The sequence below is a fragment of the Scyliorhinus torazame genome, chromosome 5 (assembly GCF_047496885.1).
Source record: "Scyliorhinus torazame isolate Kashiwa2021f chromosome 5, sScyTor2.1, whole genome shotgun sequence".
NCBI classification, from domain to species: Eukaryota; Metazoa; Chordata; class Chondrichthyes; order Carcharhiniformes; family Scyliorhinidae; genus Scyliorhinus; species Scyliorhinus torazame.
The window spans coordinates 117,603,464-117,618,189 of NC_092711.1; the positions used below are offsets into that span (position 1 = coordinate 117,603,464).

General features: G+C 46.3%; 1 protein-coding gene across 1 annotated transcript in view; it reads left to right on the plus strand.

Moving 5' to 3' along the window:
- LOC140417886 (uncharacterized) overlaps window positions 1-8,018 on the plus strand; it is a 63,996-nt gene extending 55,978 nt beyond the window's left edge. The window contains exon 4 of the mRNA XM_072501318.1: window positions 6,821-8,018. Coding sequence (XP_072357419.1) covers window positions 6,821-7,888 — 1,068 coding nt within the window. The 3' untranslated portion in view covers window positions 7,889-8,018. The remainder of the gene's footprint in view (window positions 1-6,820) is intronic.
- The last annotated feature ends 6,708 nt before the right edge of the window (window positions 8,019-14,726 follow it).

Below are 14,726 nucleotides of genomic sequence, written 5' to 3' on the forward strand. Positions count from 1 at the left end.
TCTTTTTGTTTAGGCAGACAGCTCGAAGGTAACTTTTAAAAGGATCAAAGTCTGAATATGAAGAGAGAGAGAGAGCTAATCTTCAGCTAAACTCAAACTCAAAGTCAAAAACACTACATCACTACAAAGACAGACTGACAGACTAACAGACTGACAGACTAAAAATGGCGGGGGGAAACTTTTCAGTTATACCCTTTCATATCTGTCTTAAGTCATCTAATCACACCCCAATATAATCCTAATTATACTCAAACACATTTGATTTGACGGCAAGCCGTCCATCTTCAATGTGCAACATTAGCTTTTAATTGTTTCATGTCTGCATGTTATGGAATGTGATATTCTGCTAATCTTTACCAGCAATAAACTGGTTTTAAGCTAGCTTGACTAATGTAACAATGGAGACTTCATGTCGAGAAAGCTGGAATCAAATATATATTTGATTCAATGTTTTATCCATTAAAATGTTTCGGCCTTATAAGCTATGGAATGTGGTTCACGCTGTAATCACTAATGGCCTGAAAAGAGAACAATAGAGCTTTAGTTACTGGACTCCTGCCACCTCGTTGCCATGGAATTCAGCCCTTGTCCTTGACAGCAGCACAAGTATAGTGTCAAACTGTCTTGCAACTATGCTGTTTTAATCTATGATGGAATTATGCTGTTTCATGTATCTATTGAAGCTATATGTTTTGAGATGACCTGAGGTTATGGGTGCTGAAATTCTCATTTTTAAATGGGTATTTAAAACTGGGGCTAAATATTTATGCTTAAACAGCTATCTTTTACCTATACTAGTTGGATTAGAAATACCTGGCTTCTACATTCACCCAAGAGAATGAGGAGGTAGATATGGAGCTCGGGCAGAGAGACTGTAGATCCTGAGCAAATTGACATAGGGAGTGACGTGGTATTGGAGGTGCTGGCAGGTTTAAAACTGGACTGGATGAGTTGTGCCCTAGACTGCTGTGGGAGGCGAGGGAGGATATTGCAGGGGCTCTGACCCAAATTTTTAATTCCTCTCTGGCCACGGGGAAATTGCCAGAGGACTGGAGATCAGCTAATGTGGTCCTACTATTTAAGAAAGGTTGTAGAGATAAGCCAGGGAACTGCAGACCAGTGAGTCTCACATCAGTGGCAGGGAAAATATTGGAGAGAATTCTGAAGGAGAGAATCTACTTGCCCCTCCAGGCAAGATTTGATCAGAAATAGCCAGCATGGCTTTGTTAGAGGGAGGTCATGCCTAACAAACTTGATTGAATTTTGTGAGCAGGTGACTAGTATAGATGAGGGTAGTGCAGTTGATGTAGTTTACATGGACTTCAGCAAGCCTTTGACTTGTAAGACCATAAAGACATAGGAGCAGAATTAGGCCATTCGGCCCATCGAGTCTGTTTCACTATTCAATCATGGCTGATATGTTTCTCATCCTCATTCTCCTGTCTTCTCCCCATACACCGGATCCTGTTATTAATCAAAAACCTATCTATCTCTGTCTTAAAAACACAGTGATTTGGAGAGCACGGTGGAGTAGTGGTTAGCGTTGCTGCCTCACGGCGCATGGTTCCAGGTTCAATCCCGGCTCTAGGTCACTGTCCGTGTGGGGTTGTCCCCATGTTTGTGTGAGTTTCTCCCCCACAACCCAAAGATGTGCAGAGTAGGTGGATTGGCCATGCTACATTGCACCTTAATTGGAAAAATTGAATTTATTTTAAAATGTAAAAAAATAATGACATTGATTTGGCCTCCTCAACTGACGGTGAGGTTTCTGTAAATTTACAGAATACTGGAAGTGGAGGTTGAACAGACGGGAAACGCAAACCAAATGTCACATCGTGATCTGACAGAGTCACTCGGTTCATTGGAAACTAAATTTCAGCAGCATCTGGGTGTGGAAGGTAAAAGGTTTGACTGTTCTGTCTGTGAGGGAAGATTTCAGGTCTCAGTGTGACTGGAAAAGCCCTGAGATTCACAAACCCTGGTTAGACCAAACCTGGAGAACTGTGTTCAGTTCAGGGCAACAAACCTGAGGAAGGATAGAATGGCCTCGGAGGGAGTGTAGCACAGATTTTTTACCTGAATGATATCTGAACACCCCCCGGGGTTAAATTACAAAACGAGATTACACAGAAGAGTCAGAGACATGATGACACCGAGAATGGCATTCAGCCCATTGAATCCATGCTAGCTCTCTGGGGCAATCCAGTTAGTCCCATTCTCCTGCTCCCTGTATCCTCGCATGTTTATTTCCCTCGGATGTCTATTCAATTTCCTTTTGAAATCAAATCATTCATAGTGTCTATTTTCAAACTCCCTCATAGGCAGCGAGTATTAGTCATTGCCGCTCGCTGTGTATAAACGTACATCTCATATCATCTCGTGTCACCTCCATTTCACTTTAGTAATGGAGAGGGATAGGTGCGTGCAACAGGGCAAGGTTTACAATTGGGGGGGAAGGGTAAATACGATGTTGTCAGACAAGAATTGAAGTGCATAAGTTGGGAACATAGGCTGTCAGGGAAGGACACAAGTGAAATGTGGAACTTGTTCAAGGAACAGGTACTACGTGTCCTTGATATGTATGTCCCTGTCAGGCAGGGAAGAGATGGTCGAGTGAGGGAACCACGGTTGACAAGAGAGGTTGAATGTCTTGTTAAGAGGAAAAAGGAGACTTGTGTAAGGCTGAGGAAACAAGATTCAGGCAGGGCGTTGGAGGGATACAAGATAGCTAGGAGGGAACTGAAGAAAGGGATTAGGAGAGCTAAGAGAGGGCATGAAGAATCTTTGGCGGGTAGGATCAAGGAAAACCCCAAGGCCTTTTACACATGTGAGAAATATGAGAATGACTAGAGCGAGGATAGGTCCGATCAAGGACAGTAGCGGGAGATTGTGTATTGAGTCTGAAGAGATAGGAGAGGTCTTGAACGAGTACTTTTCTTCTGTATTTACAAATGAGAGGGGCCATATTGTTGGAGAGGACAGTGTGAAACAGACTGGTAAGCTCGAGGAAATACTTTTTAGGAGGGAAGATGTGTTGGGCATTTTGAAAAACTTGAGGATAGACAAGTCCCCGGGCCTGACGGGATATATCCAAGGATTCTATGGGAAGCAAGAGATGAAATTGCAGAGGCGTTGGCAATGACCTTTTAGTCCTCACTCAACCGGGGTGGTACCAGGGCATTGGAGAATGGCGAATGTTGTGCCCCTGTTTAAAAAAAGGGACTAGGGATAACCCTGGGAATTACAGGCCAGTTAGTCTTACTTCGGCGGTAGGCAAAATAATGGAAAGGGTACTGAAGGATAGGATTTCTGAGCATCTGGCAAGACACTGCTTGATTAGGGATAGTCAGCACGGATTTGTGAGGGGTAGGTCTTGCCTTACAAATCTTATTGAATTCTTTGAGGAGGTGACCAAGCATGTGGATGAAGGTAAAGCAGTAGATGTAGTGTACATGGATTTTAGTAAGGGATTTGATAAGGTTCCCCATGGTAGGCTTCTGCAGAAAGTAAGGAGGCATGGAATAGTGGGAAATTTGGCCAGTTGGATAACAAACTGGCTAACCGATAGAAGTCAGAGAGTGGTGGTGGATGGCAGATAGTCAGCTTGGATCCCAGTTACCAGTGGCGTACCGCAGGGATCAGTTCTGGGTCTGCTGCTGTTTGTGATTTTCATTAATGACTTGGATGAGGGAGTTGAAGGGTGGATCAGTAAATTTGCAGATGATACGAAGATTGGTGGAGTTGTGGATAGTGAGGAGGGCTGTTGTCGGCTGCAAAGAGACATAGATAGAATGCAGAGCTGGGCTAAGAAATGGCAGATGGAGTTTAACCCTGAAAAGTGTGAGGTTGTCCATTTTGGAAGGACAAATATGAATGCAGAATACAGGGTTAACGGGAGAGTTCTTGGCAATGTGGAGGAGCAGAGAGATCTTGGGGTCCATGTTCATACATCTTTGAAAGTTGCCACTCAAGTGGATAGAGCTGTGAAGAAGGCCTATGGTGTGCTCGCGTTCATTAACAGAGGGATTGAATTTAAGAGCCGTGAGGTGATGATGCAGCTGTACAAAAATTTGGTAAGGCCACATTTGGAGTATTGTGTACAGTTCTGGTCGCCTCATTTTAGGAAGGATGTGGAAGCTTTGGAAAAGGTGCAAAGGAGATTTACCAGTATGTTGCCTGGAATGGAGAGTAGATCTTACGAGGAAAGGTTGAGGGTGCTAGGCCTTTTGTCATTAGAACGGAGAAGGATGAGGGGCGACCTTGATGGAGGTTTATAAGATGATCAGGGGAATAGATAGAGTAGACAGTCAGAGACTTTTTCCCTGGGTGGAACAAACCATTACAAGGGGACATAAATTTAAGGTGAATGGTGGAAGATATAGGGGGGATGTCAGAGGTAGGTTCTTTACCCAGAGATAGTGGGGGCATGGAATGCACTGCCTGTGGAAGTAGTTGAGTCGGAAACATTAGGGACCTTCAAGCAGCTATTGGATAGGTACGTGGATTACGGTAAAATGATATAGTGTAGATTTATTTGTTCTTCAGGGCAGCACGGTAGCATTGTGGATAGCACAATTATTTCACAGCTCCAGGGTCCCAGGTTCGATTCCGGCTTGGGTCACTGTCTGTGCGGAGTCTGCACGCCCTCCCCGTGTGTGCGTGGGTTTCCTCCCACAGTCCAAAGATGTGTAGGTTAGGTGGATTGGCCATGATAAATTGCCCTTAGTGTCCAAAATTGCCCTTTGTGTTGGGTGGAGGTGTTGACCTTGGGTAGGGTGCTCTTTCCAAGAGCCGGTGGAGACTCAGTGGGCCGAATGGCCTCCTTCTGCACTGTAAATTCTATGATAATCTATGATTAATCTAGGACAAAGGTTCGGCACAACATCGTGGGCCGAAGGGCCTGTTGTGTGCTGTATTTTTCTATGTTCTATCTCCTGTACCTTTTACATACAAACTCTGAACCGGCCCCTCGAGCCTGCTCAGCATTCAATAAGATTGCGGCTGATCTCATTCTAACCTCAACTTCACATTCCTGCCTACCCCTGATGACCTTTCACCCCCTTGCTCATCAAGAATCTATCCAGCTCTGCCTTAAAAATATTCAAGGACTCTGCTTCCACTGCCTTTTCCGGCAGGCGTTCCAAAGTTTTCCAACTCTCGAGAAAGAAATCCTCATCTCCATCTTAAATGGGTGACTCTTTATTTTGCAACAGTGATGCCCTCGTTCTCGATTCTCCCACAAGAGGAAACATCCTCTCCACGTCCACCCTGTCAAGACCCCTCGGGATCTTATATAATTCAATCCAGGCTTTACCCAAAACTTTAAATCTGTGTCCCGACTGCTTGTACGATCAGTGAATGGAAACCGAGTTTCTTTGTCCACCCGATGGAAACCTGGCATAATCTTGTGTACCTGAATCAAATCTCCCCTCAACCTCCTTTGCTGGAACCATTCTGGGAAATCTCCTCTGCACCTTCTCCAAGAACCTTCAGATCCTTCCTGAAGAGTGGTGACCAGAGCTTTATAAAGATTCATGGAATAGAATTAGAACCATAGAATTCCTCCAGTGCAGAAGGAGGCCATTCGGCCCATCAAGTCTGCACCTATTCTTTGAAAGGTCGATGCTACCACTCCCACGTCGATGCTACCACCAAGAAAGCACAACAGCGCCTATACTTCCTCAGGAAACTAAGGAAATTCGGCATGTCCACATTGACTCTGACCAACTTTTACAGATGCACCATAGAAAGCATCCTATCAGGCTGCATCACAGCCTGGTATGGCAACTGCTCGGCCCAAGACCGCAAGAAACTTCAGAGAATCGTGAACACCGCCCAGTCCATCACACAAACCTGCCTCCCATCCATTGACTCCATCTACACCTCCCGCTGCCTGGGGAAAGTGGGCAGCATAATCGAAGATCCCTCCCACCCGGCTTACTAACTCTTCCAACTTCTTCCATCGGGCAGGAGATACAGAAGTCTGAGAACATACGCGAACAGACTCAAAAACAGCTTCTTCCCCACTGTCACCAGACTCCTAAATGACCCTCTTATGGACTGACCTCATTAACACTACACCCTGTATGCTTCATCCGATGCCAGTGCTTATGTAGTTACATTGTATATCTTGTGTTGCCCTATTACGTATTTTCTTTTATTCCCTTTTCTTCCCATGTACTTAATGATCTGTTGAGCTGCTCGCAGAAAAATACTTTTAACTGTACCTTGGTACACGTGACAAATCCAATCCAATCCAATTGAAAGGACATCCTGCCTAGGCCCACACCCCTACCCTCTCCCTGTAACCCCATAGCCCCACCTAACCTGTACATCCCTGGACACTAAGGGGCAATTTATCAAGGTTAATCCACCGAAGTTGTCCTTCTTTAGACTGTTGGAGGAAACCTGAACACCGGGTGGAAACCCACGCAGACACGGGGAGAAAGTGCAAACTCCACACAGTCACCAAGGCCGGAATTGAACCCGGGTCCCTGGCATTGTGAGGCAGCAGTGCTAATCACTGTGCCACCGGAAGCATAGTTTTGGTATCAATATTACTGTTCATGAAGCTCAAGGTTGAATAATTTGCTTTGCCAACTACTCTCTTAATATGTCTTGTTGATATACAGAATCCCTCTTAACCTCTTTCTCCTCCCAAAAAGGCCAGTTAGGTTTTTGTGACAATTCAGCCATTTACATGGTCACTTTTTCTTAGTGTTGGCCCCACAAATGACCAGATTCATTCAGCTCAATTTTACAACCTGTTTTTCTGGGTTCTCTCTCACTCCCTATTTCCTGTTTTAAATCCGTTTCACAGGGTGCTCGAATTGGAGGCTTCAAAGTCCGGAAACTCAAACCAAACATCACATCAGGGTCTGACAGAGTCCTCAATTTATCATATCCTGATTATCATCGTACTTTGAACATGGATGGAAAAAGCATCGCTCACAGTGGAGAAAAAGCGTACACGTGTTGTGTGTGTGGACGAGGATTTGCTCGATCATCAGGCCTCACAAGCCACAAATGCAGTCACACTGAGGAGAAACTGTGGAAATGTGGAGACTGTGGGAAAGGATTCATTTCCCCATCCAAGCTGGAAATTCATCAACGCAGCCACACTGGGGAGAGACCATTCACCTGCTCCAAGTGTGGGAAGGGATTCACTCAGTCATCCCACCTGCTGAGTCACCAGCGAATTCACACTGGGGAGAGACCATTCACCTGCTCCGAGTGTGGGAAGGGATTCACTCAGTCATCCCACCTGCAGAAGCATCAGCGAGTTCGCACTGATGAGAGACAGTTTCAATGTCCAGAGTGCGGGAAGTGCTATAAAGGTTCTGGGGATCTGATGATCCATCAACGTGTTCACACTGACGAGAGACCGTTCAGATGCTCTCACTGCGGGAAGGGATTCACTGAGTCATCCGCACTGCGGAAGCACCAGCGAGTTCACACTGGGGAGAGACCGTTCATCTGCTCCAAGTGTGGGAAGGGATTCACTCAGTCATCTGACTTGCAAAGACACCAGCCAGTTCACACTGGGGAGAGGCCATTCAGGTGCTCTAACTGCGGGACTAGGTTCAGACAATCATCTCACCTCACTGTACATCAGCGAATTCACACTGGGGAGAGGCCATTCACCTGCGCACCCTGTGGGAAGGGATTCACTGAGTCATCCGCACTGCGGAGACACCAGCGAGTTCACACTGGGGAGAGACCATTCACCTGCTCCCAGTGTGGGAAGGGATTTGCCACTTCATTCAACCTGCTGAGTCACCAGCGAATTCACACTGGGGAGAGACCTGCTCAGAGTGTGGGAAGGGATTCACCACTTCATCCCACCTGCAGAAACACCAACAAAACCACAAGTAATCACAGTGATTGAAATTTGCTGTTGCTCACATTCAGGACTGAACCATGTTCATTTAGGTTTCTTTCTGCTGATAACAAACTCCAGCCCATTTACAGGGGCTAATATTTTGGCTAAAAGTCAAATAAATTAGATTTGTGTCAAATACAGTGTTGATACTTTTTAATATCTCTGACACAAGTTAGTTCCTTTTTCATGGAATTTACAGTGCAGAAGGAGGCCATTCGGCCCATCGGGTCTGCACCGGCTCTTGGAAAGAGCGCCCTACCCAAGGTCAACACCTCCACCCTATCCCCACAACCCAGCAACCCCACCCAACACTAAGGGCAATTTTGGACACCAAGGGCAATTTATCACGGCCAATCCACCTAACTTGCACATCTTTGGACTGTGGGAGGAAACCGGAGCACCCGGAGGAAACCCACGCACACACTGGGAGGACATGCAGACTCCGCACAGACAGTGACCCATGTCGGAATCGAACCTGGGACCCTGGAGCTGTGAAGCGATTGTGCTATCCACAATGCTACCGTACTCTCGCTCTCCCCTGTCTCTTCCATCCTCGCCTCCAACAAGAAGTATGAGGAGCTTGTGGAGCTTCTTTGTGACTGAGATTGAGTAAATCTGGCCAGCTGCCTCTGCTGCTTCCCTCTTCCACGAGCCCACCGGACCAAACTGTCGGAGGTTGAGGGGCGACCTGATTGAGGTTTACAAAATTATGAGGGGCATAGACAGAGTGGATAGCCAGAGGCTTTTTCCATGGGTAGAGGGGTCAATTACTAGGGGGCATAGGTTAAGTTGCGAGGGGCAAGGTTTAGAGAAGTACGAGGCAAGTTTTAAAAAAACAGAGGGTAGTGGGTGCCTGGAACTCTCTGCCGGAGGAGGTGGTGGAAGCAGGGACGATAGTGACGTTTAAGGGGCATCTTGACAAATACATGAATAGGATGGGAATAGAGGGATACGGACCCTGGAAGTGCAGAAGATTTTAGTTTAGATGGGCAGCATGGTCGGCACAGGCTTGGAGGGCCGAAGGGCCTGTTCCTGTGCTGTACTTTTTTTTTTTTGTTCTTAAATTTCATCCTTTCCCGAGCCCTGAACCCACATCATTCTCTAGTTTCTCTCCCATCTCCCCTCATGCCCTCTCAGAGTTCCTCTTGTCCATGAGACCCAGCTCCTGCTCCACCGACCCTATTCCCACTGAGCTACTGATCAGCCAACTACCGTGTCCATGGATATTGTCAACATTTCTCTCTCTTCAGGTACTGTCCCTCTGTCCTTCAAATCTGCCATCATCACCCCCCTCTTCAATAAAACAAACCCTTGACCCTGCCATCCTTATAAATTACTGCCCCATCTTCAACCTCCCTCTCTTTTTCAAACCTTTGAACATTTTGTCATCTCCCAAATCCTAGCCCATCTTTCCCAGAACTCCCATGTTTGAATCCCTTCAATCCGATCTCTGTCCTGTCACAGGAGTGAAATACAAGCGACAAACAGAATCTTACTCGGAGAGGAAGACAGGCAATCCGGGAGCTTGGATCCAACACTGATATGTTCATAAGAGCAGAAGCACAGTCATTATCGAGAGACAACAATACCTGCTGGAGACAGACAGACAACTAAACAACACGAATCACAACACCAAGCTACCTAGACCCATATACCCGAGACAGGAAGGATAATTGGAGACGGACAGGAAGAACTCAAAGACTCCAGACACATTAACCAAAAACAACAGGTAGAACCAAGGAAGTTCTACCTGTTCCCTAAAATACCCAAACACTAAACTGTACTCGGGAAATACCCCCAGACAGATCCATCAGATCAGACTGAGAGCGAAAGTCCAACAGAATCATAGAATTTACAGTGCGGAAGGAGACCATTCGGCCCATCAAGCCTGCACCGCCCTTGTAAAGAGCACCCTACTTAAGTCCATGCCTCCATCCTATCCCTGTAACCCACCTAACCTTTTTTTGGGCACTGAGGGGCCATTTAGCATAGCCAATCCACCTAACCTGCACATCTTTGGATGGTGGGTGAAAACTGGAACACAACGGAGGGAACCCACGCAGACACAGGGAGAATGTGCAAACTCCACATTGAATTGAACCCAGGTCCCAAACACACAATGCTGCCAGGAATCAGCAAGTCAGTTTAAGTCTGTGTGAAGCTCAAACTTCATTCACACAAAGCCCGCAGTGTGATTGCCTGGAGGACCAGAGTCCATCGGTCCTCCAATCCTTCCCATTGGTCAACACATCTCAGGCAGGAAACAAGGTTTTTGGAACCCGCGCCCACATGGCCACTGGGAAGAACTCAAAAGATGCAGAGTCTCAGCCAATGAGGGAGATCCAGATAAGCCCTGCCCCTCATTCACTCTGATTGGTTGGAAGATCAGCTGCTCGCGCTTGGTCCTCCAGTCCCGCCCCCTCTTCCTATTGGTCTCGAGCCGCCGTCAATCACCCCTGGGCATTGTGATCCGGAGCACGCGCAGTGCGGCTGCTAGTCATGGATTTCGGCAATTGTTTGTCCCGGAGAAGCGGAGTCAGCGTCAGGCGGTGGATGGGAGGATTTGGAAACACTTTGTGAATCCACAAACCCTTCACAATCATTGTCAGCTCCCTGGTTTGCAGCTGTGGAGCTTCTCCCTCCCGGGAACAGGCCCAGGTTAATGGGCACCATCCTGCTTCAGACACTGGAGGATGGTTCACATCAGAGGATGGAGGAGGGGGCAAGAAATAATAGCTTCCACTTTGCACTCAAATCAATGAGGACTCTGATCTCTGGCAAGGAAGGAAACCCTGGGAGGTGGACGGGGCCGATTCACAAACACGCGCTGGAGGCCCCAAACCCCCAATAAGAACCTGCAGCCCCTGGGTTTCCAGCTCCGGGGGATTGGTGGTTTCAAGGGCAGCCATCTTGGTGAAGGGACATAGAGTGGGCGGGGCTTCAGGGTCCCAATGACCAGGAGGAAAAATGATGATTGATTAATTGATTTTATTCTCACTTTGCACAGAGGGTTTTGAGAACTGAACCCAGCCAGAGGGGAGGGAGGGGGTGAGCTGTAAGGAAAAGAATTGTGAAGGTGGTGTGCAGGGTTTGCCGAGCTGACCAACTCTCATGGTGAAAATTAAGGTACAGCCTGTACTGAAAGGCTGGCGTTCTGCCAGAGCTGGGACCAGGCCGCCTGGGGTAAGTGTCTGCCAGAGCTGTTGGAACACAGAAACAGTAAGGAACATGGTTCTGTGCATTGAGAAAGGTCCAATTTATGTGACAGACAACATCCAGGCAGCATGCAGTCTGAGACAGTGGACACAGATACATTCAGTAAAATATGGGACTGTTAATCACCCTGGGATTTGCATCCAGCAAGGGAGGCGAGAGAGTGCATGGGATTAGGATTTACTGCTTTACAGGTACAAATGAAGAAAATATCTTTCATGGAAAATAGAATTATATGTTCAAAATTTCTCTAAAGTTTTGTAAACTCCTTTTCCAGGGTAATAGATTTGGTGGATTTACAAACAGGAAGCTCGAACTGCATGGTCTGACAAAGTCACTGAGTCACCACGGCCTCAATATCATCAGAAATTGAATTCCGAAGGAGACATGTTTGTGTGTTCTGTCAGTGCGATACCATTTATAACACCTGTGACTGGAAAAGCATCAAGACACACACTGGAGTGAGTGTTCCAGTACACTGACTGTACAAAGAGCTTTAAACAGTTAAACCGCCTGTTAAAATCATTGCACGATTCGCAAAGGGAAAGAAGCGTACTCGTGCTGTGTGTGCGGACAAAGCTTCAACTGATTGTCCAAACTGGAGAGATACGAGGAAACGGGCGCCATGGAGAAACCGTGGAAATGTGAGGACTGGGGGAAAGGATTCAGTTCTTCATCCTGGCTGGAAATTCATTGACGCGTTCACACTGGGGAAAGGCCATTCATCTGTTCTGTGTGTGAGAGGAGATTCACTCAGTCGCAACACCTGCTGAGACACCAGCGAGTTCACAAGTGAGTGCAGGGACTGGAATCTGCTGTTTTGCTGCTGCCAATCACATCCAGGATTGATAGTCTGACAATATCTGGTTTGATTCTGCTGATGTTAACAATCTCTTCAACTGGCTGCAGTTTAATATTCTGGAGATGTCACTGATTTTAAAAATGCCCCTTTTTAAAAGCAGCGCCTGTGATTTTTCTCCTTAATTCAAGAACTGTCAACAGGAGCACCTTTACAGTAAAATTATGAACTTGTACTTCAATCCTAAATTGATCTTTGATGCAAATCCGTGTCTGAACGGTTCCACTGATCAACATCTCCAATTAGCAGGTTAATCTTTCCTGACAATTCGTACTGACTTCGTCAGTGTTATGTCCATTAGGAAATTAAATTGTGAAGGAAGCAAAACAAAACAGTTAAATATTTTACAGGCACTGTGAAAATGGACATAATCACTGAACATAAACATTGTTATTGATGAAGTTTGGAAGTCACGGAGTTGAATCATTTCTGACACAGCAGCAGCAACATTTGGTAACGGTGGAACAAAGAAATGTACAGCACAGGAACAGGCCCTTCGGCCCTCCAAGCCCGTGCAGACCATGCTGCCCGACTAAACTACAATCTTCTACGCTTCCTGGGTCCGTATCCCCTCTATTCCCATCCTATTCATGTATTTGTCAAGATGCCCCTTAAATATCACTATCGTCCCTGCTTCCACCACCTCCTCCGGCAGCGAGTTCCAGGCACCCACTATCCTCTGTGTAAAAAAAACTTGCCTCGTACATCTACTCTAAACCTTGCTCCTCGCACCTTAAACCTATGTCCCCTAGTAATTGACCCCTCTACCCTGGGGAAAAGCCTCTGACTATCCACTCTGTCTATGCCCCTCATAATTTTGTAGACGTCTACAATTACTTACAATTAAGAGGCCTGCACACAACTCCTCGAAGTAAATTCTTGCCTCTCCCATTTTTTCTCTCAAACCAAACCACTCCTACATCCTGATTTCCTGACCTTCGCTCACCCCTGTCTAATGTGCTAACACCATCAACAATTAACAGAGCCGCTCTTCCACCTTTTCCGAGATTTCTGTCTTTCCTAAATTTCACATACACTACAATATTCAGCTCACCGCCACCTTTTGTAGGGAAATGAGGGATGGGCAATAAATGTTGGACTTGCCAGCGACACCCATGAATGCATATAAAAAAATTCAGGTCCCAATCTATGTTTCTGCAATGGCCATCAGGTCGTACTTACTTATTTCTATAGGTGCTGGCAATTGATCAGTTTTGTTTCAAATGCTACTTGTGTTTTGATACACAGCCTTTAGTTTTTTGCTTTTATTATTTTTGTCGCGTTTATCTCTGTCTCTTCCTGCCTCAATCTGTTTATCATTTCCCATATTCTTACCTTTCTCTCTGGTCTTACTCTTTACTTTACCACATCTTCCAAAACAAATCAGAAAACACCCAACAATGGAACAGTCGGTAACAGGACATCGACAGTCTTCTCTTATCTTCGAGAAATGAAGGGCTGGAACACTGTCGTTAACACAAAGCTAATTTTATTAATCTATATCCAGAATATTAAACTCCGGCCAAGTCACAGGAATGATTAACATCAACTGAAACAAACTCCAACTGTCAGAACGAACATGGTTCAGTCCTGGATGTGTTTAACTGCAGCAATAACAGAATCCAATCCCTGTAATCGCCTGTGAACTCGCTGGTGTTTCTGCAGGGTGAATGAATGAGTGAATCCCTTCCCACACACACAGCAGATGAATAATGTCTCCCTGGTGTGAATGCGCTGGTGTTTCAGCCAGAGGGAATGCTGAGTGAATCCCTTCCCACACACGGAGCAGGTGAACGGCCTCTCTCCAGTGTGACTGCGCTGGTGAATCAGCAGATCCATTTGCCTTTGAAGCTCTTCTCACAGTCGGAACATTTAAAAGGTCTCGTGTCAGAGTGAACACGCTAGTGTGAGGTGAGTTGGGCAAACTGAGTGAATCCCTTCCCACATTCAGAGCAGGTGAACTATCTCACCCCAGTGTGAATGCGCTGGTGTCTCAGCCGGGTGGATGACTGGGCGAATCCCTTCCCACACACACAGCAGGTGAATGGTCTCTCCCCCGTGTGAACCCGCTGATGATCTAACAGTTTGCATAACTGAACGAATGTCACCCCACACTCAGAACAGGCGAATGGTTTCTCCCCAGTGTGAACTCGCTGGCGTGTCAGAAGATTACATTTGTTTTTAAAGCTCTTCTCACAATCGGAGCATTTGAAAGGTCTCATGTTAGAGTGAACAAGTTGGTGTGCAGTCAGATGTGTTAGTTGAGTGAATCCCTTTCCACACTAGGAACAGGTGAATGGTCTCTCCCCGGTGTGACTGCGGTGATGAGTTTCCAGCTCAGAAGGGTAACTGAATCCCTCCCCACATTTCCACGGTTTCTCAATGGTGTCGGTGTCCTTGTGTCTCTCCATTTTGGACGATCAGTTGAAGCTTCTTCCACACACAGGACACGTGTACGGTTTCTCCTCACAGTGAGCGTGTGGTGTTTTTCAGGCGGTGCAACTGGTTAAAGCTCTTTTCACAGTCAGTTCACTGGAACGCTCTCACTCGGGCGTGTGTGGGTCTTGGTGCTTTTCCAGTCCCACTGATGTTTGAAATCTTTTCCCACAGACATGCATTTCTCCTTCCACATTCAAAAGCTGATGATATTCAGATCCTGATGAATTGAGTGACTGTCAGATCTTGATGTGATGATTGATTCGAGTTTCCTGTCTGTCAATCCATTCCTTGTAACCCTGTAAAATCAGTTTACATAGGTCAGAAATTCAGAAC